This window comes from Nothobranchius furzeri, chromosome 14 (genome assembly GCF_043380555.1).
Source record: "Nothobranchius furzeri strain GRZ-AD chromosome 14, NfurGRZ-RIMD1, whole genome shotgun sequence".
NCBI lineage: Eukaryota > Metazoa > Chordata > Actinopteri > Cyprinodontiformes > Nothobranchiidae > Nothobranchius > Nothobranchius furzeri.
Genome location: NC_091754.1, coordinates 12,969,554 through 12,996,037, shown reverse-complemented (window position 1 = coordinate 12,996,037; position 26,484 = coordinate 12,969,554). Strand labels below are relative to the sequence as shown.

The 26,484-nt window shown below is 39.1% G+C and overlaps 1 protein-coding gene across 5 annotated transcripts in view; it reads left to right on the top strand.

Moving 5' to 3' along the window:
• lrp1bb (low density lipoprotein receptor-related protein 1Bb) overlaps nucleotides 1-26,484 on the top strand; it is a 481,608-nt gene that overhangs the window by 440,183 nt on the left and 14,941 nt on the right. For 3 of the 5 annotated variants that reach the window (XM_070543934.1, XM_070543933.1, XM_070543932.1), the window contains 8 exons: nucleotides 5,119-5,360; nucleotides 5,455-5,678; nucleotides 6,201-6,307; nucleotides 9,626-9,742; nucleotides 9,996-10,169; nucleotides 14,340-14,465; nucleotides 16,656-16,820; nucleotides 26,225-26,386. In XM_070543934.1, coding sequence (XP_070400035.1) covers nucleotides 5,119-5,360; nucleotides 5,455-5,678; nucleotides 6,201-6,307; nucleotides 9,626-9,742; nucleotides 9,996-10,169; nucleotides 14,340-14,465; nucleotides 16,656-16,820; nucleotides 26,225-26,386 — 1,317 coding nt within the window. Of the gene's footprint in view, nucleotides 1-5,118; nucleotides 5,361-5,454; nucleotides 5,679-6,200; nucleotides 6,308-9,625; nucleotides 9,743-9,995; nucleotides 10,170-14,339; nucleotides 14,466-16,655; nucleotides 16,821-26,224; nucleotides 26,387-26,484 lie in introns of those variants that run through there. The other 2 variants (XR_011516175.1, XM_070543935.1) reach the window with 2 other exon arrangements.

The following is a 26,484-nucleotide window of genomic DNA, read 5'->3' as shown; positions in this document are numbered from 1 at the left end:
TGAAAATTGGGCTAATGACACCATGTCAAAATCAGCGCGCTAGCTAGCACATGTGGTAATTGATGATATCTTCACCATTTCTCAAGATAAACTGATGAGACTCTAGACCCTTATGAAGTATGAGCGGTAAGCCCTATCTACCCCATTTTGTTTGGATTCACCAATAGGGGGCGCTAAAGAGTCAAAAAGTTTGTTTGAGCTAAACGGCTTGATGGATTTCCCCAGAACTTGGCACATATGTTAGTCATCGGACCCTTAAGCTACATTTTGAAAATGATTAAAAAGTGGGCGTGGCTTATAGGCTTTAAAATTTTTCGCCCTTTTACTCATGAAAAATATATATTCTAAACAGAAAATTACAATTCTTATCAGTCATAGTGACATCTACAATCACAGAAAATTTTTTGAATTTGGTCCAATAGGTGGCGCTGTGGTACCCCAAAAATATTTTTGGCATGTTTCTCCCCATTTCTTACGTAAAAAAACAAATAATCTCATCCAGTGTGTTCATTGAGTCAGTCAAATTTAGATGAGTATTTTAAAAAATGTTTTAAACTTATGCAAATTAGCAGAAATGTGCATAGTAAGTCCAACGTACTTTCGTTAACTCCTCCCAGCCGTCAAACTCAATCACATCACAACTTTCCCTGACAAGAGAGGAGGAGCGGCTGACCAAAAGATGTGAAGGGATTTTGGATAATTTGCTTATTTTTTTTATTATGATTTTTTTAAATCATTTTTTGGGAATGAAAAAGTTTTTTTAGCGTAACTTCAAAAGATTTTGACATTTTTCAAAGGTGTTCATAACAGTCAAACCTAAGGTCAATTCAAGTGTATGTCTTGATTTTCACCTTGATTAAACAATAGGGGGCGCTATAAATAGCAATACATTATACTGCTGACCTGGTTAAATGGATCTGCACGAAACTTAGTGGTTGTCATCATTGTAGAGTCTTAAGACTACATTATCAATATGGTAATGATTGATCAATGTGGGCGTGGTTTATGATCATTTAAAATTTCAAATTTGAAAAATTTCCTAAAAATCATTATTTTCATGTAAGAAGCTACGTTTTCCAGATTATGTTAACTGGATAGCCATGAGCTTAGATATTGAAAACCGCAGCTCCACGAAGATGTTTGCGCTTTAAATTTACAAAAATACATTTTTAGGCTAGCAATTGTAGCGCAAATTCTGTTTTCACAATCTTCTTGACATTTGCCATAAAGTTCACTCTTAGGTGGTTTATGAAACAAAAAAAAATGTCGTCTTGATTTGAGCTCCCCCTTGTGTTTAATTATAGGACATATTTTTGTCTACAGCAACTAACGCAAATATTATTTTATTGTAGGTACAATTTTACATTTATGACCCCAACAAAAATATAAAAAGAATTCTCACATCACAGAGGCAATCTCGGAATATTTTGAGATTTTTGTACGAAAGCATTGATTTTTAATGATTTTTTAACTTTTTGCCAGTTTTTCTGTATAGTTGGACAACAACGTAATTAATTTTTGTTAGAAAGTTTTTTAGGTATACAGTAAATATAAACCAATTACAACATTCAACATGTACCTATGGTGATCTGAGATTTTTCTATAAATTTTAGAAAGTAGCACTATTTTTTTATGAATATTTTAATTTTGACTGTGACCCTTACAGTTATATTTACTGATTTTTCTTCAAAAAAGCTTTGAGTCTACTGATTTAAAAACAACATCATATTATTCCACATGTCAACACTGCCATGTGAGAATATTTTGGTAATTTTATGATGAGTTATGTATTTTTTATGATTTTTTGAAACATTTGGTCAGTAAGTCACAAAATGAAACTCATTGTTTTTGTTGAAAATCAATTAAATCTAAAGACATTATCAAGTATTTATGTTGTTTGTAATATTCTGTTGATGTATAGATTATTGTTTGATAATCTCACTCATTAAATCTTCACGTTCTTTAATAAGGAAACAGTGGAATTCCATTGTAATCACGATTGAGAAGTCAGCCATGCCTCTGAAAGATGTGTATAGGCTTTGCAGGTTTAATGACGTATCCTGAGTGTTACTTTCATTGCGCCGGTTGAAGTGAGCTGACGGGACGCCGGCGGGAGAACGTGTTTTTGGGGCGGGACCGCGTGAGGACCGGCGAAGGTGAGGGCGGGGCCGGGTGGGCGACTGGCGCTGGGGGCTTGGAACCCGTTGATAACTGCTTGCAGTTCTAGTTATTTATTATTCTTCTCCGCTACGTTTGTATGGGGGCAGGAGCCAGAATTTGCCAGGAAAAATCTGACATGGCAGTCTGATACAAAATCCTGACCGCTACTCAGATTCGAAAATTTGGACCCCGCGTCACCTAGGTGGCGCTATTGCGGAGGTCAACACGTTTCAGCTACTAGCTCCCAAACCGTAGGTCCTACAGTCATATACTTTATATGTACATGATCCTTGGGTGATTCTCCATCTTTTTTGTATTGGCCACGCCCATTTCCGCCTAACTAGATTTTTTGCTAGATCGCAAAAAACGCAAAACTTACTTTTAATCACCTATTCGTCATTTTTCGTCGAATCAACTTCAAACTTCGTACATATGATCTATGGACTAAGATAAGTTGTGGTGATGAAGAAAAATGCAGAAATATTGAAAATTGGGCTAATGACACCATGTCAAAATCAGTGTGCTAGCTAGCACATGTGGTAATTGATGATATCTTCACCATTTCTCAAGATAAATTGATGAGACTCTAGACCCTTATGAAGTATGAGCGGTAAGCCCTATCTACCCGATTTTCTGTGGATTCACCAATAGGGGGCGCTAAAGAGTCAAAAAGTTTGTTTCAGCTAAACGGCTGGATGGATTTCCACAGAACTTGGCACATATGTTAATCATCGGACCCTTAAGCTATATTTTGAAAATGATTAAAAAGTGGGCGTGGCTTATAGGCTATAAATAGGCTTTAAACGTTTTTGCCCATTTACTCCTGAAAAATACATATTCTATACAGAAAATTACAATTCATATCAGTCATAATGACATCTACAACCACAGAAAATTTTTTGAATTTGATCCAATAGGTGGCGCTGTGGTACCCCAAAAATATTTTTGGCATGTTTCTCCCCATTACTTTTGTAAAAAAACAAATGATCTCATCCAGTATGTTCATTGAGTCAGTCAAATTTAGATGAGTATTTTAAAAAATGTTTTAAACTTTTGCAAATTAGTAGAAATTTGCATAGTAAGTCCAACGTACTTTCGTTAACTCCTCCCGGCCGTCAAACTCAATCACATCACAACTTTCCCTGACAAGAGAGGAGGAGCGGCTGACCAAAAGATGTGAAGGGATTTTGGATAATTTGCTTTTTTTTTTTATATGATTTTTTTTAAATAATTTTTGGGGAATGAAAAAGTTTTTTTAGCGTAACTTCAAAAGATTTTGACATTTTTCAAAGCTGTTCATAACAGTCGTACCTAAGGTCAATTCAAGTGTATGTTCTGGTTTTCAACTTGATTAAACAATAGGGGGCGCTATAACAAGGACAAATTATACTGCTGAACTGGCTAAATGGATCTGCACGAAACTTAGTGGTTGTCATCATTGTAGAGTCTTAAGACTACATTATCAATATGGTAATGATTGATCAAAGTGGGCGTGGTTTATGATCATTTACAATTTCTAATTTGAAAAATTTCCTAAAAATCATTATTTGCATGTAAGAAGCTACGTTTTCCAGATTGTGTTATCTGGATAGCCATGAGCTTAGATAATGAAAACCGCACCTCCACGAAGAGGTTTGCGCTTTAAATTTACGAAAATACATTTTTAGGCTAGCAATTGTAGCGCAAATTCTGTTTTCACAATCTTCTTGACATTTGCCACAAAGTTCACTCTTAGGTGGTTTATGAAACAAAAAAAATGTCGTCTTGATTTGAGCTCCCCCTTTTGTTTAATTATAGGACATATTTTTGTCTACAGCAACGAACGCAAATATTATTTTATTGTAGGTACAATTTTACATTTATGACCCCAACAAAAATATAAGAAGAATTGTCACATCACAGAGGCAATCTGGCAATATTTTGAGATTTTTGTACGAAAACATTGATTTTTAATGAATTTTTTACTTTTTGCCAGTTTTTTGTATAGTTGGACAAAAAGTAACTATTTTTTGTTAGAAAGTTTTTTTTAGGTACAAAGTAAATATAAAACATTTATAACATTCCACATGTGCCTATGGTGATCTGAGATTTTTCTATTAATTTTAGAAAGTAGCACTATTTTTTTATGAATATTTTAATTTTGACTGTGAGCCTTACAGTTATATTTACCGATTTTTCTTCAAAAAAGCTTTGAGTCTACTGATTTTAAAACAACATCATATTATTCTGCATTTTAACACTGCCATGTGAGAATATTTTGGTAATTTTATGATGATGTATGTATTTTTCATGATTTTTTAAAACATTTGGTCAGTAAGTCACAAAATGAAACTCATAGTTTTTGTTGAAAATCTATTAAATCTAAAGACATTATCAAGTATTTCTGTTAGATGTAATATTCTGTTGATGTATAGATTATTGTTTGATAATCTCACTCATTAAATCTTCACGTTCTTTAATAAGGAAACAGTGGAATTCCATTGTAATCACAATTGAGAAGTCAGCCATGCCTCTGACAGATATGTGTATAGGCTTTGCAGGTTTAATGACGTATCCTGATTGTTACTTTCATTGCTCCGGTTGAAGTGAGCTGACGGGACGCCGGCGGGAGAACGTGTTTTTGGGGCGGGACCGCGTGAGGACTGGCGAAGTTGAGGGCGGGGCGGTGGGCGACTGGCGCTGGGGGCTTGGAACCCGTTGATAACTGCTTGCAGTTCTAGTTTCAATATGAGTTTGCTCATGTTAGCTTTAGCTCATTGTTGCTATCTACAGCAGGCTGTGGCAGGGTTCTTTTCAACTGTTGTAATTCCTCTTTCAACCAGTAGGGGGAAAAGCGAGAAACTCGTTTAGTGTCGCTTTCACTGTTTGCAAACTGTTCCAGTGTATTTCGTTGTACTACAACTGGTTGTTACTCCTTTTCTTTTCTGTGTTTTAACTTTTTAACAATCATCTCTGCAGGATCAGATGATCGAGTGCTCTACATAGCCAACGACACTGAAATCCGGAGTTTTGTGTATCCCTATAACCAGAGCCATGGACACAAGCTGCTCACTCACATCGAAGACAACGCTCGCATTATTGGGATGGATGTTCTGTTTCATCAGCAAAAGTTCATATGGGCCACCCAGTTTAACCCGGGGGGCATTTTCTACAAAGATTCTCTTGAAAGAGGACAAACCAAATCAAATATTAGAAACATTGTAAGTAACTCTATAAATATTTGTGACATTTTTTTAATAATACATATGCCTACTCTTTAAGTAAACACTGTCTCCTTGCCTGCTATCATTCCAGTGTTCAGACTTCCGTCGTCCCAGAGATATTTCTGCTGACTGGATCACAGGCAACATTTATTGGACTGATCACTCTCGAATGCACTGGTTCAGCTATTACACAGCCCACTGGACTAAATTACGATATTCTATAAATGTGGGCCAACTTAAGGGACCAAATTGCACTCGCTTGATTACTGACATGGCAGGAGAGCCGTATGCCATCGCTGTAAACCCAGCTAGAGGGTAAGTTATCAACTTAGCAATTATCCTTTTCTTGCTGATTATGTTTACTCCTCGTGACCTTTTCAATATTATTAGATTCGTTCCAAGTTAACATATTTGTGAACTGATATTAAATGCAGCAGAGAAGCTCTGGTTTTACATAATGCATAATACCACCTTAAGATCCTCAAACTTTGCCCAAGAGTTCAGTGCTTTTGGAAAATAACTTGCATACGTTTATGGATATAACATCACCAGAGGAACATTTCATCGTGAGGATATGCACTGAGAGATGTGTTGTTACAAAGACTTTGACAATTAGACATCACCAAGGGATGCATATTTATGGCAAAATATGGTAAAATGGTAAAAGGTCTGTGTTTGTATAGCGCCTTATTAGGGTTCTACAACCCCCCAAGGCGCTTCACAACACAGTCATTCACACCCTGGTGGGGATGAGCTACAATATAGATGCATACTTTTCTGCATGGTTTTTTAATGCAGCATTATACTAAAGAATGTATTTCTCTTTGTCTCTTGCAGAATGATGTACTGGAGTGTAATTGGAGATCATTCTCATATAGAGGAATCCGCCATGGATGGATCATTACGCAGAGTCCTCCTAGAGAAAAATCTCCGACGACCCACTGGTAGGCATTTGCATCTTTATTATATCGATACGTTTTCCTCCCTATGATATCTTTTCTGTGGGGCTTTCTTACTGAAAGAGAAAATAACCATAATGTTTACTGTGTTTCTTTGTCTCTATCCTTGAGACTCAGAAATCTTGTTGAATGCATTTCCTGTGTGATAAAGAAAGTTGTTGGAATGTTTGCAAGTGCAGCGTTCACGTTTGTGTTTACATAACATGTGGAAAGCAGCGACGTATTCTCTGTTCCTTTAGTTAGTGGATTTGTGATGAATGTTAACTAGTAGTTGGATCAGATGTTCAACATATTTTCCCCTTGCATTATTTTTACCTTAGTTTAAACAGAAAATGTGCACGCATTTACGCGTGGAGGACACATCATTGTATCATTTTTGAATGTTTGTCTTGACTTGGTTACTCATTTTAGAAAGGAAATTGTGAGGTTTGCTTCTTGTGTCAAAGCTTTCTAAGACTGGAACATTTTTTCTGTTTATATTTACACTATTGTTACGTTTTTTAATACTCTGTGCATCTTTTGAATATTTGTTCCTGTGTATCAATCTTTTTGTTTGCATATGGTACTAAGGTGGGATATAATGTATTTAGTTATTTATTTGGGTGAACTATGAGAGTGATGTACGTATGCTCGAATGCTAGTTTTGTACGAATTAATATTTTGTTGGTCTTGCACTTAGGGATGGGTACCTTTGGCATTTGAATCGATTCGGTACTAATTCATGGTACCTAGGAATCAATACCGGTACTTAACGGTACCAATGTTTGATACTTTTGAGTGTTTATTATTTTAATTCTCTTTTATAATTAAATATATATTTTTCTCAATATATGACAATATTCGATAAATATCACAATAAATAACATTCAACTTTTTGTATTTTAACATTGTCCTTGTAGTTTTATAAGCTGATAATTAAACTGAAGCAAACATCTTTACTGTGAACTAAATTTACTGTGTATCTTCATTCCTTTTGCCGTCTTTTTCATTTGATTTTTCCTACTGGGAAGTTAGAATTTCCGAGGAGAAAGTGAACGCACCATTAGCTGATAACAACGGTGGCAATGGAAGCTAACATATCAAGCTAACGTTATCTTAAACAGTTTATTTAGCTGCTGGAGCAGATTAAAACGATGATGCCTCACACATAGATCGTTGTCACTGGTTTCATCTTCACCCAATCACCCGTGGCATTTAGTAAAGTGAAGCCAAACTTTAGAGCGCGTTCACGTTCTAGTTGGAAATTCGGAGTTCCGAGGAGAAAGCGAACGCACCATTAGCGAAACGGAAGCTAACATATCAAGCTAACGTTATCTTAAACATTTTATTTACCTACCGGAGCAGATGAGGATGTCTCACTTAGATCGTTGTCGCTGGTTTCATCATCACCCAGTTACCCATCACATTTAGTGAAGTGGACCCAAGCTTTAGCGTGCGTTCTTTCTACCATGCTGCTCTGTTTACAGCTGGCTCGCAGCGAGCGACGACATAACGCTCTTGCGCATGTGCAGCTGTCTAGGCAAGTTCTCGTTATGAAGGACGGGCACCGAAACGAGGCACCGTTTGAAATTACGTGAATCGGTGCTCGGTCGGTACTATGGAATTCGGTTGGTACCTTAAAAAGTACCGAATTCGGTACCCATCCCTACTTGCGGTATTATCTTTTTTTTTTCTCTGTTACAAACAGCACAACTGCTCAAAAATGAGATGGCACATTTCAAGAGGCGTATCCCTGGAAATAAATATGTTGCAGAAAATATGAGAATCAAAGTAGAGCCACAGTTAATTAGGTGTAATTTCCTGTTGTAGTCTAGATCTTGTGTTCATGCATGGACACGTACAAGATAAGTAATATTTTAGCCCTTTTGAAGTGTGCTTCTGAATAAAAATAGAAAATATGTGTGTTACCAGTTGTGGATAGCTTCCCGAAGGACCTCTGAATAAAAAGTCCTGCAGGATCGATGCGCTAACAGCTAGTTAGAGTGCAGCAGTTTTTAAAAAAGATCTAAAATTCTGAATTTCATTGTGGTTAATGTGGTCTTGGTTTGACTACATTTTCACATATGATGATGATACATCAAACTTATACAGCACTTTTTAGGACACTCAAATACGCTTTCATGCACTCTCACATTCACACACTGCTAGTGATGGTAAGCTACTGCGTAGCCACAGCCGCCCTGGGTCTGACAGAGGCGAGGCTGCCATTTGGCACCGTTGGCCCCTCTGACCACCACCAACACAGGCAAGTTGAGTGAAGTGCCTTGCCCAAGGACGCAGCAGCAGAATATCCCTGGCGGGAGCTGGAATCATACCCATGACCCTCCGATCATGAGTCAACCCGCTCTACCACCTGAGCTACTGCTGCCCTAAATATATGACACTTGCCAACAGGAAATACTTCTTTGTTTACAAGCTTGAATTTCCCCAGCAGGCATAAATCCAGGGTTCCAGTCTGGCAGGGATTTCCTAATGTCTTTAGAAATAATCATTTATACCATTTTTAGTAATAAAAGGCTTATAAAATGACATTTGAAATGTCAATAAGTGAACAAATGACAAAAACCCAGAAAAACACATGAGTCCTAGTTGCAGAAAGTCTAGCCATTAGCTTGTCAGTCCTGTTGAACATCGACATTTTTCCTCTAACAGAAAATGTTCAAGAAGTTAATAATTGTTTATAACTCTTAAACAGAAATATCTTTCAAAATGGGCAAACTATCCCTTTTAATGTAGAAATTGAATTTAGATGTAAAAAAAATGATTCGTAGATAAAAAATATATTAGTGAGAAATAGTTGACACCCTTGCGGTTTGTGTTAGTACGTCTATAGGGAGACACTTAGTGTTGATCTAGTTTTGAAGAGCTGCTTTGGCCTCCTTTAATTCCAGAGACCAATGCTCTGTGTTGGACACAGGGAGAGAAATTCATCATCAGAGTGCTCAAAGAAAAAAGGAAACTCAAGCCTATTTAAATGCGCCAACCAGGTGCTTAGTCTGACTATTTCACAGGAAGTGGAAGTGACTCATTGTATTTTTTTCCAATTGTAACACTTAAATTCCACCATCAGAACCTGTGGTGCACAGCTGTGATTTTATTTTCAATATAAGCACATTGATGTTTAAATGTTAACAGTGAAAAATCGAAACAGATTAAAGAGACATCGTCTGCAAAATCCTGTTTATTCTGCTGCATTGAATGTGACTTTTTTTTTACCTTAAGGCCTCCTGCATTGAGGGATTCCACAGTGATTTCAGTTTAATTTATCAGGTAAATAAATCACTTACTTTCATCCTCCCACAGGGCTGGCAATTGATTACTTCAACCAGCGTATTTACTGGGCTGATCCTGAGCTCTCACAGATAGGGAGCATGAGATTGGATGGCTCAGACCCCCTCGTGACAATCAGTGACAGACACGGTAAAGCCTAACGGAAAACTAATGACAAGTTGTTGTTGTCTTTTTCCTCTTTTTTAATTTAAACTCTTACTGTTTGTGATGCATGCCTGTTTTCTCAACTTCTTATCAAAAAATTGCAGATGTCTCGGCAGAGTAGGGACCGTGTGTGTCTAGATCAATCTGCTCATGAGCCACAGGATAAAAACTTTTAACAAAAATGCTGAAAGATTCACTTCAACATGTTTGCTTTCTTTTCCCTTTTCTGCACCTTTAGGAATCTCTCAGCCATATAGAATTGACATATTTGAGGACTATATTTATGGAACTGGTCTGAAACATGAACTTTTCAGGATTCACAAGTATGGCAAACAATCAGTGGAGTTTCAGTATTTGGGGATGGAAAGACCCACGAACATTTTCATCTCGCATCGTTACAAACAGCAAGATGGTAAGATTTATCAATAAAGAGGATAAAGTGTTTTTATCTTTTTGTGTACATTTATTTATAGGGTTGTTTATGTCTTTCACACCAAATTGTTGCACTTCATCCACCCATTATCTTCCACCAGTGGCGGGCGGTGCGTTCCACCCCTGGGCCTTCAGTGATTTCCTATTCAGTCCAATCTAATTTAATACACCTTAAAATACCATCAATAGGACATCACAGCTGGAGAAACCTCACACACACACACACACACACACACCAGTGGCTGGTCAAGACACATAATTTCCAGAGTCTTTAAAATCAAACTCGCATTCCCAATTGAGAGTAGGAAGCTGACCACGGATACCGTCAAATCTCAGAAATGAAAGACGGGTTTAAGAGATGAGACAATAAAATAAATAAGTAAAGCAAACACATTATTTGCATTTGTTTTGGAGAAAATTGTACCGCGAAACAATTGAACATGTTGGCGCAGCTGCACACACCACGTCATTCACAATATAAATTGCATAGAAACAGAACACACAGAATAATTTCATTTTGCCATTTTATTTCGTTACCATTTATTGATTATTAACAAAATAAAATGACAAAACATTAAAAAAATACTAATAAAATGTTTCTACTCACCAACATAAATGTCCAGCATGGATCTCCTCCTCTCCTGCTCATTAGAAAATAAAATCCATCCTTCTTTCTTTCCTCAGGAAAACCTCAATGGCTCTGTACAGTTTATCTGTGCGCTTCAGGTCCATGAGTGGATCCTTTTCTATGGACATGGAGGCTGAAAGCCGTGTCTGTCCGGTCGTGTTTCTGGCGTACGTTTTAACGTGCTTTAATGCTACCAAATCCATCTGATGCGAGCAACAGGCATTCCCAGCAGAATAACCTGCAGCGGTTCTCTGAAGCTGTTAGCCATGGGTACCGTTCATAGTTGCTTGCCTGAAAATGACGAACAAATCCTTTCCCCTGCTGGGACAAGCCAGCTAGCATTGGAGTCGGACAACCTGTTCTCACAAGATCCATTTTTTCTTGAAAGGTCCGTCTGGAAAATGGTGTGGCAAGTTAATCTGCAACCAAGTCTGTCTCTTCTCCTCTTTCAGCCATCATGTGTTCAAAAATACACCGATAGCTGCCTATAGATACAAATCTCTGTGTTTAGTTTTGATATTTTGCTTCATGCTGCTAGAAAAGTTCTAACTACTGCTCATCCAATCACAGGATGCGTTCATGTCAACTTTTGCGTGAGGCCAGCTAGCTGGCCTGGGCCACGCTGACTCGTGAGCTGATTGGCTATCGCAACTGGCTCGTCTCTGTTCACTTACAGCGGACAGTGGGCTTCTCGATTGATTCTGAAGGCCTAGAGCAACCTTAATCTGCCTGAAAACACAAGCTAGCTTAAATCTGATTGGATAACACCCAGCCTTGGTATTTTAACACTGGAAGCAGCACAGCCAAGTGGGTATAATAGGATATAAAGAAAATAGACCGGTAAACATTTTTTTTTATTTAAAAATAATTACCAAAGGGAAAAAAAATACATTTACGCTTTTGAGTATGTTTAGGCCAGCAGAGAAGGCTTTGCTGGCCCTGACTGCCCACCACTGTCTTCCACTTTTCTGGAGTCTGGTCGCAAGGACAGCAGCCCTAGCTTGGAGACCCAGACTTAGAAAAATCCGCAGGGCCACAAACGCATTAGGGAAGATGGACTGTAGACGATTTTTTTGCCCGAAAACGATCTTGGTACTGCTTATATTATATTATCTATATGGACTGTCTGGGGATTATTTTGAGCGGAGGCACAGAGCTCTGATCATTGATGCGCTCCAGACAGATGTGTCCTGAGCACGGCCGCAGTAACATTATCAAAGTGTCGCCACCTCAAAAACAAATTTAACACGCAATCGTTCATGTTGGCTCATATCCTTTCATGCTTTCTGTCTTTTATTAGTGTCTGATGCGTTTCGCTGCTGCGGAGCGAGCGCATCACCTGTTTCATCCTACGGTGACTTCACCGCACCGGTGCGGCCAGCGCACACTCCGCAATTTTTGCGGTCGGTAGATCTTTTAGAACTGCAGTTCAAAGGTAACTCATGAGGTGAAAATATGAAGCCAGGTAGCAATTTTTCTTCAGGATTGAGAGGAGATGCAGGAAGATAATAAACAGGCAGGACAGAAAAATAGTCAAATAAAACAAGTTCGTTTTTGTACCTGGTGGTAGCAACAAACAGACACCATTGAAGGTAATCAGAAGTGAGGAACAGAAAATGAAATGATTCTTTCAATGTTTAGATCAGCAGGAACTCTGAGAGGCTGCAGGAGCATCAGTGAGTTTGCGGCCGCTGTGAAGGGGGTAGGGGGAGAGGGCTGAAGCAGGCAGTAAAGATGCAAAAATGGCCGTTGTTAAAAGAAAAGTGTGTTAACTTAGAAAATGCGGGTGCAAGTTTAATTACTTGTTAACTTTTTTCTCCAATGTTAAGACTGCTGCACAAAAAAAAAAGACTGCTGCTCGCGTGGGCCCCCTTGTGGCTGTGGGCCCCTGGGCCTGTGCCCAGTATGCCCGTATTATAATCGGCCTTGGAACGGTTGGGCGAACTCCCATGCACCCTCCAGAACCCAGCTAAAAGTATAGAGCTGTTCCTGTGTTCCACGGCTTGTGATTATGCAGGAGCGACCCAGAAATAATTTCTTCAACCATTAGAAGCCACTGCATTTTTTTGCTTTACTTTGATATTAGGTAAAGAAGGCTAGAGGCTAGCGTTGAGCTAACAATGCTACAGCAAATTAGAAGCAAATAGTCAGCTCTAAAAATATCTCAAGCTGTTTTTTATTCAATTACCAACAACTCGATATTACAGTGAAATATGTGTGAAGTGAATAATGTGTCAATTGTGGCATTTTTTTTACTTTAATGAGTCGTTTAGACTAACAGCAAACTAACAGCGAGATGGCAAACAACCACACTTCCTCTAATGCCAGAAACATATTACTGTAATAAGTGTAGTAAGTGCTCACCTACCATAAAACACCCCAGAGTGCTGACACCAGAAATACGAATGTAATTGTCTACTTATCAACTTGCTGTGCATGACTCGTCTTGCTCGTCATCTAGAATCTTGTGGTGCTAATGTTATCAGTTACGAGAAAGTGATTTCTTTGTTTATAAAAATGGGCGGCAGGAAGCAAGTTTGATTACAGGATGTCGTTCGCACTTCATTCTTACATGTTGCGCCTTTAAAGGCTTTATGAAACAATTTATTGACTGAGGCTAACTCAAAAACATTAAACTGTGTCAGACTTAAGCTTCTACATTCTGAAGCGCACACGGTCAATAAAACCATGTCTGTACTCATGCTTGGTTTGTGTAGTAAGCCGATGTGTGTTATTTGTCACATCTGTGGTGTTAATGGTGAAAGAACACGAGAGAGCTCATTCTTGGTCAGTTTTCCTCTTACAGGGCAGCTTTTCCATTCCCCCAGAGGCTCATTAGTCCAGTTGTGTTCTGTGAGATGCGTACGTCTGTGGGCTGAGGATGCACTCAGCTCAAGCTGTGAAGTGATGGCTTGAAACTCTCAGCCAAAAAAAATAAAGGGAGAAAGCTCCCAACAACATTTTTAATGTGAATAAATAAATAAATAAAAAGCATTAATTTTCATTTTCTGCACACATTTAAAGCCTCCTGCTATGTCGTTATTGTTCCTGTTATACATGTTTTTTTATTGTTTATGTGATACAAGTCATTGGCCGACTCAACCCTTTTAGATTTAAACTTATCATTTAAAGTCATGTTCACCTAACGTGTTTTGACAGCTGATAAAAACAGCCAAACGTCCTACACCTCAATCAGAACGTTGTAAGTTTTGATTAAATGTTTCCATTGTTTTATTTGTCTGCTGCTGGCTGAATCAAGAGGAGCACTTGAAAAGCTACTAATCAATCAGATAAAAGAAAATCGTTGCTTCCTTCGAAGTCGTTGATTTTTCGCTGTGAGGTTCTATTTTTGATTCAGCGCAGCTTTCCCCCGGCTCAAAGAAAATGGCACTCGTCACACTGCAATTTAAAACACTTAAAATTAATTGCCTTTTTTAAAGAAAAGCAGCCCTATCCACAAACAAACCTTTCTAATCACAGAAAAATCTATCAGCTTTTCTTTTGTCTGTTTTCTCTCCTCAGCATCAAATCCATGCCTGAGAATGTCTTGTGATTTCATGTGTCTGCTCAACCCTACTGGTGCAAGGTGTACCTGTCCAGAAGGAAAAGTGCTTGTCAATGGCACCTGTAGTGATGTCAACACCTCAGGTATGCACATGTATGTTCCCACTGTGAGGACTGGCTTAAACCCTGTGGGCAACTAGCCGGGTATCCTGCTTAACAAAGATATTGCTCTACGGTTTAGCCTGTCGGCCACGTGAGAGTGAAGATGAACATCACCAAAATCTATTCTTTTAAAATCTCAGACTAAATTGGACATTTACAAATTTTACATTGTCGGTATTTGCTTGTGAACATAAATAACCAAGGTTTTAGATTTTACAACAACACTGTCCGCAAAAATGCTCTGCATGTGCAACCTGGTTTTACACTCGCTTGTTGTTCAAGCGTGATTACTGCAGGCAGAAGATAAGGATGACGAGTGGCTGCCAACTAGTTCCATGTCCAAAGAATGTATTTCAGCAAAGAGGACAACGATTTGGGGAGCTACTTAGAGCCCTGCACTGAAGCCCTAGGCCCTCGGGTCGGCCCGGCCCGAGGGCCGGGCTTCGGGCCAACGACTGTGTAATTACCTCGGACACTGGCCGGACCGGGCACCTTTATTTTTAATCAAATTCATAGAAAAAAAACTGAAACACTTGAACGCAGCAGCACCTGGCTGCTTCTCACGTACCGGCATCCGTTAGCTCAGTTAAGGTCTGTGTGGTTTATAAATGCACCTATATAAACAAATTCTCAAACTGCTGATTGAAACGTGTGCCCCTATTCTAATAAGCCATTTTATGTCCACTTTGATATGTCAGAAACCATTCGTTCATTCTCATGAAGACGGCAGCATTCTGTTTTTCTGTGAATAAATTCGCTCTGCAGTTAAAAAAAAATACAGCATTCATTGCTGGTTTTTTTCCAACTGAAGAGCGCATTTTCAGAGAGGCAGGTTAAATTTACAAACGCTTTATTAATTGGGGGCGTTTATTTAATCTGCGGCTCTGGAAATGCGCTCTGCAGTTAGAAAATTAGAATGCTGCTTTTTTTTCTAATTGCACAAGAGCGAATTTTCAGAGCAGATTTAATTTACAAACGCATCCAATTAATATAGTGTTCGTAAATTTCATCTGCCACTCGAAAAATACACTCTGTTAGAAAAAAAGCTAGCCTAGTGAACTAGACCAAATTCTTGCTTTGCAAAGTTTGGTCTAGGAACGCTCCATTGGAACCTCCGCAGCTCCTACCAGGACTCTGGCTGGCCAATCACAGCTCTCTAGAGGGGTTTCAAACACATAAAGAGCTGTGATTGGTCCATAATGGTGGGCCAATCATTTATTTAGTCTGGCTTTCCAGGCTAAAAAAAAGCTGCACTGAATGCTGTTTTTCTTTCTTTTCTTTTTTTATTTTTTTATTTTTTTACTGCAGAACGCTTCTCACAGATAAATGAGAACGCTGAGCATTCTATCACACTAAAACATTATGAAAGGTTAAAAAAAAAGTCGGGCTGGGGTTCTGGTCGGGCCAGAGAATCCTGAAAACCGTTTTGGACTGGGTCGGGCTGGGGCTCCACCCCCTCGGGCCGGGCCGGACGCGGGCTCAGATTTTAGGCCCGTGCGGGGCTCTAGAGCTACTGCCTCCTGCAGGCTAGGCACGCATACAAATGTGATGCACATTGCACAGGCTTTTTTTTTTTTTTTTTTTTTTTTGCTGAAAACAGGTGAAATGTATGGAAGCCCATTTCTGCCACTCTGGTAAAAAAAATAATTATATCTTAGCTATCTCACTATTAAGAAATAATATCTCATAATAATGAGATAGCTAAGTCATATTTATGAGCTACAAATTATTATTTTTGTCTGAGTGGCGGGGATGAGCTTCCACAGGAGTGAAACTATGCTTTTTTCCTAGATACTCAGTTGTTCATATACCCGGCTACATGCACACATAGCTTTAAATAATCAAAACTGTGATTTTTTGCACATGCTTTGATAACATAAAATAATTTTCTACTATTTAACATTCTGAAGAGCTCCAAAATCCTGAAGAGCTGATTTATATTTGAATAACTTTTCATAGTTGTCATTTACATAACTTCTCTGGTGCTCGCCGCATTGTGGAGGAGCTGTTGAGTGTGCCGGGGTTGAACACATCCACCCCCTGCATGGACTCCACTTCAGCTCCCTGCCTCTGCTAGCTGTTTGAACTCTAGCTGCACAGCTCTGCCAGATATGTGATGTGACTGCCTCACATTGCAGTTCAATAAGTGTTGTGATCTTTGTTGTTGTGAAGGCGAACTGTGCCGCCCCCCCTGCGAGAATGGAGGCCGCTGCTTAGCCAATGAGAAAGGGGACTGGAGGTGCTACTGCTGGCCCGACTTCTCAGGGGAGCGCTGTGAGGTCAACCACTGTACAGACTACTGCCTGAATGGAGGCACCTGCATAGGTTCACCACTGGGTACGTCACTTTTAAAGCACAATTCCCATTCAAATATGCTTTTTAATCTCTACAGGGTTGCAGATATTGAAGTGCTTTTTTATTACTACTAAAGGCTGTTAAGTATTCATATAAACATGTAAATGTATGTGTTTATGTTGCTTTATTTAAGCATCCAAGCCTGTATGGATTTGTGGTTTTTGTTCTGCCATCCTGCGGTGGAATCATTTATATTCATGTCTGCAAAGAAAACTGTCACAGCTCCAAATATTTGAAAGTAGGATGCCTTTTTTTTATTTCTACAGCCTGATCTAGTGTGTGATGACATCCAGACACATTTGTCTTCCTATAAATGTTTCCCTTTTCTCAGATCAAATTTCCAACTTTACATCTGCCACTTGAGCAATTTTACTTTCCCTTGCGGAACAAGCCTCAGATATAAACTGTGTTGCGAATCAAGGTTTCTTTTATGGCTTTATGAGCTGTAACAAAAAATATGGATCTACTTAGGATGTAAATGGTGCACCACCTGATACGAGCTGTTTTTGAGTTGTCCCTTCCCACTTTTAAAGTAGTGGAAAAATCAAAAACCATTTTTAATGATCATTTCTGATTATAATCAGTCACTCTTGAGTTTTTCATGCAGGCTGAAATGTGAAAATAGTCTCCTACACATATCTCCTGCATTAGCTTCTGAGAAAATAGACTGTGAACCTCTAGGATTTGAAAAGCCTGACCACTCTACATCAAGCGTTTGCTTCGACTCACCTGTCTTGGCTTGCGATGGGCAAGGCTGTTGTCGTTTTAACATCCAAGAAACAGCAGAAAATGTCTTGGCTAGCTGAAGCTAACTTTTAGCATTAGCAGCTCAACCACACGGCAGAAGCTCCTCCGGGCTTGTGTTATTTGCAGAGATAAAGCATCCATGTCACAGAGGAAACTGAGTCGGTTGTAGTTAGTTGTAGAATATGCTGCAGCAGACTTGTCCATGCTGATCCAGGCGCTTCTGGGCATTTTTTTCCCCTAAGTACGGCTTGCGAGGCATTCATTCCTACCAGAGAGCACTGCAAGTGTATTGATTAAACGAGTGTTCCGCACCTTTAGTGACCAGTGAGTGACCAAGGATGAGAAACAGAAATTCTCAGCTTCTGCTTTAGTGATAAAATATGGACTGAAACCAGCTCGGTATCAATTAGAGCGCGGTAAATATCCAGTTTTATCTGAACATACATAAAGTGTTATTGGATTTTAGCTCCTATGTCTGTAATGGATTTACCAGCTTTACGTGAAAAAAATCCCTGCTAAGCTTAAACTAATATTCTCATTTTGTTCTCACCAACAGATGTTTTCATTTCCACAAAAGCATGTTTTCCTTTTAATTTAATTTATTTATTCTATACTAGATAGCCTGTTGGTCTTTCTCCTTCATAGAAACCTTAATAGAGATGATTGGATCCTGAACAGCATCTTTGCACATTTTATCTTTACTGCAGTGATAAACCAGAAGTCCTCAAAGCCTCCCAATAGCATTTGAAATTTCACGCTGCGATTCTTTCTCCGTTATACTCCAGAACCTGGAAGATAACTCAAAGTGAAAGGTGTTTTACTTATCTGCCTTTTCCTACTTGATACCTCCTATTTTCACCCATTATTTTAAGGGAAATGTCTCGGAAGGGAGAATGTGGTTAAGGCACAAGCTCAGGTAACGATGTGTGACACAAGGCCAGGTAGATCACAGATTCTGTCCTGCTTTTAAAGCTATTTGTCAACATTTATCAGGAATTCTCTTTAGTAATGAGTGCAGAATGCAACATGAGGAGCAGGGATGAGGGGCGCCCTCGAGGCCAGGGTTCTGTGTTCAGTTTGTGTTTCCCCACTGATTTATTTGTATTAAATTACATTTTTACTAAAGAAAAAACCCACTATGTACATGTCTACTAGACTGTACTTGTTTTTAAATGCATTCCAAACTTGTCATGCAGCCAAGATTAATGCCACATTTCCACTGAACATGTAAATTAAACTCACCGAAGATATACACAAACAGGAATGAAAAGGAACAGAAAGAAATAGACACCTCCCATTAGAAGTCTAATTAATTACCTTATTTTAATTACATAATCTTTCATCTTGTCTTTAAATTTACCAATGTTTTAATTTTTATGTCTTCATTACAGGTATTCCATAACTGGACTCCTCTTTAGCAGATATGAAAGAAATTATAAAACTCAGTTTATAGTTTTTTTTATAGTGTAAATTTCAGTAAAAATATGCCATAAACAAATGTTTTGGGAAAAATGTTTAATGACTTTCTGCAACAAATTAAAAGTGTGGAACACTGAAAACCCATTTTAAAAATCTTATTTCTGAATACAGTAACTCTAAGCTTAACATGAACATGAAAATAGTCTCCTACACCTATCTCCTGCATTAGCTCTAGATAGAAAATAGACGGCAAAACTCTAGGATTTGAAAATCCTGACAGATCTACATCACACTGTCACTTAACATTCTTGGACTCACCCATCTTGACTCGTGACAGGGAAGGCTGTTGGTTTAGCGTCCAGGAAATGTCCAGAGAATGGCTTGGCAAGTAGAAGCTAACTATTAGTGTTAGTGACATCACCACACAGCAGGACTCCTTCAGGCTTGCGTTATTTGTGGAGATAAAACATCAATGTTAAAGAGCAAACTGAGTCAGTGGTAGAGTTGTGTTGCTGTTAGCCAATCAGAGTAGAAATGTTCAAATATCAGGAAATAAGACTCCAAAATCTGCCGTCTGAAGCTCAGCTGTGATGTGGCTCACTTCTAGTGGAAGGTGATAAAATGGTGCACCAGTGTTTTTTCCCCCAAGTACGACTTACAAGGCTTTCATTCCTACTGAAGTCCACTGCAATTGTATTGATTAAACTAGTGTTCCACACCTTTAAGACTGCAAACAATCTGCTTGATTTCTGGTTGCGGTTAAAATATGTCGACTTTAGACGTCCAGTGCTATCATGTAACGAAGAATTTGGTGTCACACCAGAAGTAATATTTTTGATCAATACAGGACAGGGTCTGAGGCACAGCTCAAGATGTTTAAATGAGCCAATTAGGGTTTCTCAGAGTTTTGGCTTTGGGTAGATTTCTACCAAAGTGTAAAAGTACTGTTTCACTCAGACAAATGAACAGTTTAACCTCACTTTGCAGCAACTTCATCATCGTGTGCTGATGTCTCACTCTCCGTATAATTGCTCATTTTTCACTTTTCCAAAAACTGCTGCAGGGTGTCTAATCCATTTACTACAGGCTACAGCAGCCTACCAAAGGAGAACAGATACATTTATTACACATTACTCATTATCTTTGTTGTTTTTGGATTGTCTTTTTCAGCTATTCAATTTTACATTTGACCATTCCATCCCACTCTTTCACAGGCACCTTTTTCTTTCAAATCTAAAATAATAATAATAATAATAATAATAATAATTTTTATTATTATTATTGTCAGTTTTCCATCTAGTGCTTTTCTACCTAAATCAATAAATTGGTAATATTTAAAACTATAAGATAAATATGTTTTCTTGTTTTCATGGCATTTTAAATAAATCCACTAAATCTGAACAATATATGAAATAGGAGATTCCTGGTTGTTGATCCCAACCCCCCACCTGACCTCAGTCTTTCAAACCGCTTCTCTCCACTTGCTGAGGAACAACCAGCTGATTCCTCCAGGCCTCCACTTCCCTCCCAATCATCTGATCCCATCCAGCAGGAGCCTGTAGTCCAAAAGAAGCAACCTCCGCAGTCCCCCCCCCCCCCCCCCCCCCCCCCCGACCTCAGCCTCTGATGCCCGACCCAAAATACTAAAGGATGCTGTGTGTCGACACTCTGCTGGACCTCCTGCCCTGGCTCAGGAGGTGAGCTCCTCCACGGCAAACCCTCCAGTTTCCCGACACCACAGGAACCCAAACCCAGAATCCTCCACTACTCCACGGGAAAACAAATCAGGAGCCCTCTACACCCCGTCCACTGTTTTCACCTACCTCTTTGCTGGTAGGTGATTCAATAATCAGGAATGTTTTAATGTCATGACGAGATGTTTTCCATCAGCCACCATACCTGCTCTCCTGGATAAACTTCTTGGTCTGCTGTACTCCATCCCAGCTTCAGTTAAAAGAGTGATCATTCATGTGAGCACAAACGATGTTACACGCCGGGAGTCTGTCATCACTCAACAGCATTTTAACCATCTCTTTGACATTCTGAAGAGCAGTGGAATGTCTGTTTTCATCTCCGGCCCGATCCCCACAGTTTCTCATGGATATGGACGTTTTAGCCGTCTGCTCTCTCTCCACTACTGGCTTCAGTCCTGGCTCAAGCATGCTAACCGCTACCATCCGGTATGCTGTGCAGTCCCATAGATGTATATCTACGGTGGATTCCCTTCCACAGTCATGACGGTTTACATCTCAGAGATCTTCACCTTCTTCGGCCTTTGCTCAAACCTCCACTTCAAATAACATCACTCCCTACAGTCCTCCCATGATGCAACAGTCTTCTGTGTGTCTTCCAAAGGTCACAATTCCCAAAATGTTGTCCTCTGCTGACAAACCAAAAAGTTTCTCTATTCCAGTTCATTTATCAACCAGCAAAGATATAAACTGTATTCATGGCCGGAGAACCCAGAGCGCCAGATGTTTACGACCTATCCCTCTCCAACAGGTTACGGAGACAGATGTTCTCCAGGATTCAGTTCATTGTACCCTGTTGAATGCCCGCTCCATCTCAAACAAATCCTTTATTTGAAATGAGCTGTTCACCAGAGAAAAGTTGGACTATTTATTTCGTACGGAGACGTGGCAGCAAGATGGCTATTTTGTACATTTCAATGAAATATGTCCACCAAACTGCTCTGTGTTTACCACACCACGCCCGACACGTCGTGATGGAGGCCTTACTGTGGTCTTAAAGGACAAACATGTCTGTAATCTGGTGAAAAATGGCCCTTTTACAACGTTTGAATGCCAGGTCATCAGAGCAGGGTTACAAAATGTGTTTCACTGCATTTTAATCCACCGACCTCCCGGTCCAGCTGGCCTTCTTCTCTCTGAATTTGGAGAATTTCTATCATAAATGATCAAAATAGAAAGAGTTTTAATCCTTGGTGATTTTAACTTACACATTAATGATCCTAATTGTAGCACAGCAGTGGAGCTCATGTCTGTTATGGAGTCTTTTAACTTAGAGCAGCACGTTTCCAGACCCACACACAAAATGAGCCACACTCTAGATCTTGTTTTCTCTTTGGGACTAAAAATCAATCATTTACATGTTGAAGAGGTTCATGTGAGTGACCACAGCTGCATTTTCTTTAATGTCCTATCTAATGTTGAATCTGTCCCTCACAACCAAAAATCAAAGAGACGTATCATTAATCAGTCAGCAGTGGATGGATTTTCTAGATTATTTGACAGCAGCTCAGTTCAGGGTGATGATCCAAGCTTGTTTATCCAGTTATTGGATAAACAATGCTGCAGTATCTTGGATAAAGTAGCTCCTGTTAAGCAGGTAACTTTTTCTAGCAAGAGACAAAGTCTCTGGATTAATCAAATATTTACAGTCTCAGAAGGACACGCCGCAGAGCCGGGAGACGATGGAAGTCAACTAGATTAGAAAGTCACAGGCTGCACTTTAAAGAACTGATAATATCTCTGAATGAGACGGTGAAAACTTCCAGGGCCACTTACTTAGCTCAGCTGATTGCTGTAAACAAGAATAAGTCTAAAGTCCTGTTTGACACCATAAACCAGATTGTTTCACCTCACGCCCCTCTTATGCCAGTTTACTCAAGGTCTGACTGGAAGAAATTTCTAGCATTCTTTGATAATAAAATCAGAAACATCAGGGCAAGTTTTTCACCCCCATCTACTTCCTACCCCCATCCAACCCCCTCCCTCTCAATCACGGTCTGTCTTTACTCGTGTAGATCTCCAGGACATTTGCCTCATTCAGAAACACATGAAACCAACCTCATGCCCTGCTGATTTCATTCCTACTACCTTGTTAATCAGGATGTTTGACCAAACTGGCCCATGCATTGTAGATTTGATTCATTTATCCCTACAATCTGGCTCTGTACCATCTGTTTTCAAACATGCAGTTATTGAACGCCGGTGTGTCCCCGGCGTAAAACTTGGTCATTTATCCTCTGCCGTCAAGACAAACTTAAGGAATTTGGGTATTATTTTTGACCAATCAATGTCTCTTGTAGGTCACTCAAAAACATTGGTCCGAAACTGTTTTTATCATTTAAGAAATATCTCCAAACTGCGAAGGTTGGTGTCAAAACATGAACTTGAAATGGTTATCCATGCCTTTATCTCCTCCCGTCTAGATTACTGTAACATACTTTTAACATGTTTTAACAAAAACACCCTTGACGACCTTCAGTTGGTCCAGAACTCTGCAGCGAGGCTCCTAACTGGAGCAAACAGAAGAGCACACATCACTCCTATTCTAAAGTCTCTGCACTGGTTACCCGTTAACTTTAGAGTTCATTTTAGAATCCTGATTATAACTTTCAATACTCTACATGGTCAAGCTTCTCCCTATGTTACTGAACTGTTAAAGCCTTATGCTCCAACCCGAGCCCTCAGGTCCACACACCAGAACCTTCTAGAAGTTCCAAAGAGCAGATACAAAAGTCGAGGTGATCGCTCCTTCCACACTGCTGCACCCCGACTCTGGAATGATCTTCCTTTATCCTTACGCAGCATTGACAGTCTGGACACTTAAAAAACAGCTAAAGGCCCTTTTATTTAAAGCTGTGTTTACCTAAATCTTTTATTTTCTCCTCTTTTTAACTCAAAAATTTTAATCTTTCATCTGTTTATGAAATTTTATAATTTTATGACTTTATTTTTTCTGACGTTAATCTGATTGTTTTGAGAGCAGTTTGATTTTATGATGTTAATCTATTTATGATTTTATGACTTTGTTTTATTTTGTTTTGATCAGTGTGAAGCACTTTGTGATTCTATGTCTGTGATGAGTGCTATATAAATAAAATTTACTTACTTACTATAATATGTGAACCTTTTCAACCACTCTTCTTTAAAAGCCTTTCTTTCCTATTTAAACTATAAAGAGAAATAAAGGTGAATGATTCTCTCTTGGGATTTCAAAATCTCATTATCCCAACCACATAATGTGGATTATAAAATCCCTGACTAGCATGACCTACATGGGGAGACCTGTAACCATGACAACATGGTTGTCTATAATACAAGAAGTTAGCTATTATTACCTTTCTGAGTTCCCCTTAAATCTTTCTCCCGTTTACTGCTTGTGCATTAAAATACTAGAAATGTGTCATCATCCCTGAAGAAAAAGTAAAACATAAAAACTATTACAGGCTGCCTAGTATTGGACTCAGTTATGTGGATGTATACAAATATAGGGAAAAATTATTATATGAAACAAGCATTTATTTAAAAAAATCTGGGGTGGGACTCGATTAAAGATATTAATATAATTAATCAGAGGCTTTGTAATTAATTAAGCTCGATTAATAGAGTTTTAGTCTTTTAAGAAAATGTGCACCCAAGCCTTTATTTTTATTAAAAATAGTGTTAGCGAGGCAAAGATGAGAAACCCGCACTTTAATGAGTACCGTAATTTCAAGACTATAGAGCACACCTCAATATAAGCCGCACCTACTAAGTTTTTAAAAACACATGGAACTGTATGTACATAAGCCACACCGGGCTAAAAGCCGCAGATATCTACCGGATATCTACTGAATTGAAAACGTAGTTTAACTGAACGTAACTGAACTGATCAGTATCAAACAAAACAGAAAAGTTATTGATTAGTTTATTTATAGTCCTCCTGCGCACTGAAACCACTGAAGTCATCATCTTCAGTGTCGGAGTTGAACAGCCTCAGAAGAGCTTCGTCACATACCTTTTCTGTGGCGATGTCAGTGTCGCTGTCCATGTTGCTGTCATCATCCCCGGGTGAAGCTGGCTTGAATGAGTTCTTCCCGCTGCCGTCTCCAGCGCCGAACCATGGATTCATTCATGCCAAGCTTACGTGCGGCAGCGCTGTTTCCCTGCATGTGCTAAATTAAAATGAGCACTTTCTTCCATTTCCACTTTTGACTTCCACCTGTTTCACTTTCTGCTAAAGCACCCCCTGGCAGGTGAAGGAAAATCTTCAGTAAAGCCGCACCTCATTATAAGCCGCACGGTTCAAAGCGTGGGAAAAAGGAGTGGCTTATAGTCCGAAAAATACTGTATGTTTCTGTAACCACACAGTCTGTTTTATTATTTTGGTCTCATAAGAAAGGAAACAATTCTGGTGTTTGTTACATTATGGTTGCTTATAACTAAAGAACTGAAGGCAGATCATTTAAATTCTGCATCAGGTACCAAAACGAAACAGATTAACTCACAGATCAATAATTTGGATGAAAACATTGTGCTAACCTATCCAGTGTCCAGGATTTATTACTTGAACGTGACATTTTCTATAATTTTTCTGAAAATATCCAAAAGGGTAAAGAAAATACACCAAGAACAGGTGGGCATAAATCCAAGTGAGAAAAAGAAATCATTTTGAGACCCGATTAGAATGTTTCCAGAACACCCAGTTAGAAATATTCCATACATGTCTGACAAGGAATACAACTGTGGCTGGAATAAGAAAATACTGGAGCAATTATTTGGCTCATGGGTCGTGCCTGGATCAAAATTACATCAACCTGGAGGACAAAACTGACAAAAGCATACCTCAGCTGCTCTTCGTAGCTGCCAATCAGTCGTCGCCTTCAGCCTCACGTGAATACGGACGCATAATCCCACCACTGGAGCATGAGTGTTTTAATTCACTCTGACTCGACTGACTCACGTTTCCCTTTTGTTGTAGGACATGTGACCCTTATGGATTTTTAATAGTTACATAATTTTTAAAAAGGGTTCTGGAAATTCAGATTTTTTTTTCAGCATTTGAGAAATTCCAGATCATTTTCTGACCAAAATTTTTTATTGTTTTCATTAAATTTCCAGAAACTGTAAAGTACTGTGTAACACGTCACCGCGATTACTTTTCACGGTTTATCGGAGACAGACAAACGCTGACACCAAGACTGAAATAATAGACAATAATAAATGCAGTAAAATAAAAAAAGAAACATTTTAGTTTTAAACAAGGAAGTCCTTCAATACAATTGTTCCATCATCTGGCATCACCTACAACCATACTTCCTCTTTAGGCACTAGTCCGCTTACATTTTGTAATGAATCTAGGAAGCAAAAGACATCAGACTGTAAAGGAACTTTTTTTTAATCAAGGCCCAACTAGATCAAAGCATAAAACTAATAAAATGTAAAAAATTAAATTAACAAGAGACTAATGATCCCTTTTTCATTTTCTTCCAGGCAAGCCTACATGCCGCTGCCCTGCTGGATTCTCCGGGCCGTTTTGTGAGCGCAGGATCTGTGACAGTTACTGTTTAAACGGAGGAACATGTGACATCACTCAGGGGAACCAGCCCATGTGTCGCTGTATGGCCGAGTATACCGGGGATCGCTGTCTCTACCGTGAGTTCTGTACCTTCACTTGGTGGCAGGAAACACACAATATTGATCATCACTCTGCAGCCCTCATTTAAATGATTGATGTTTGCACGCAGTCATGA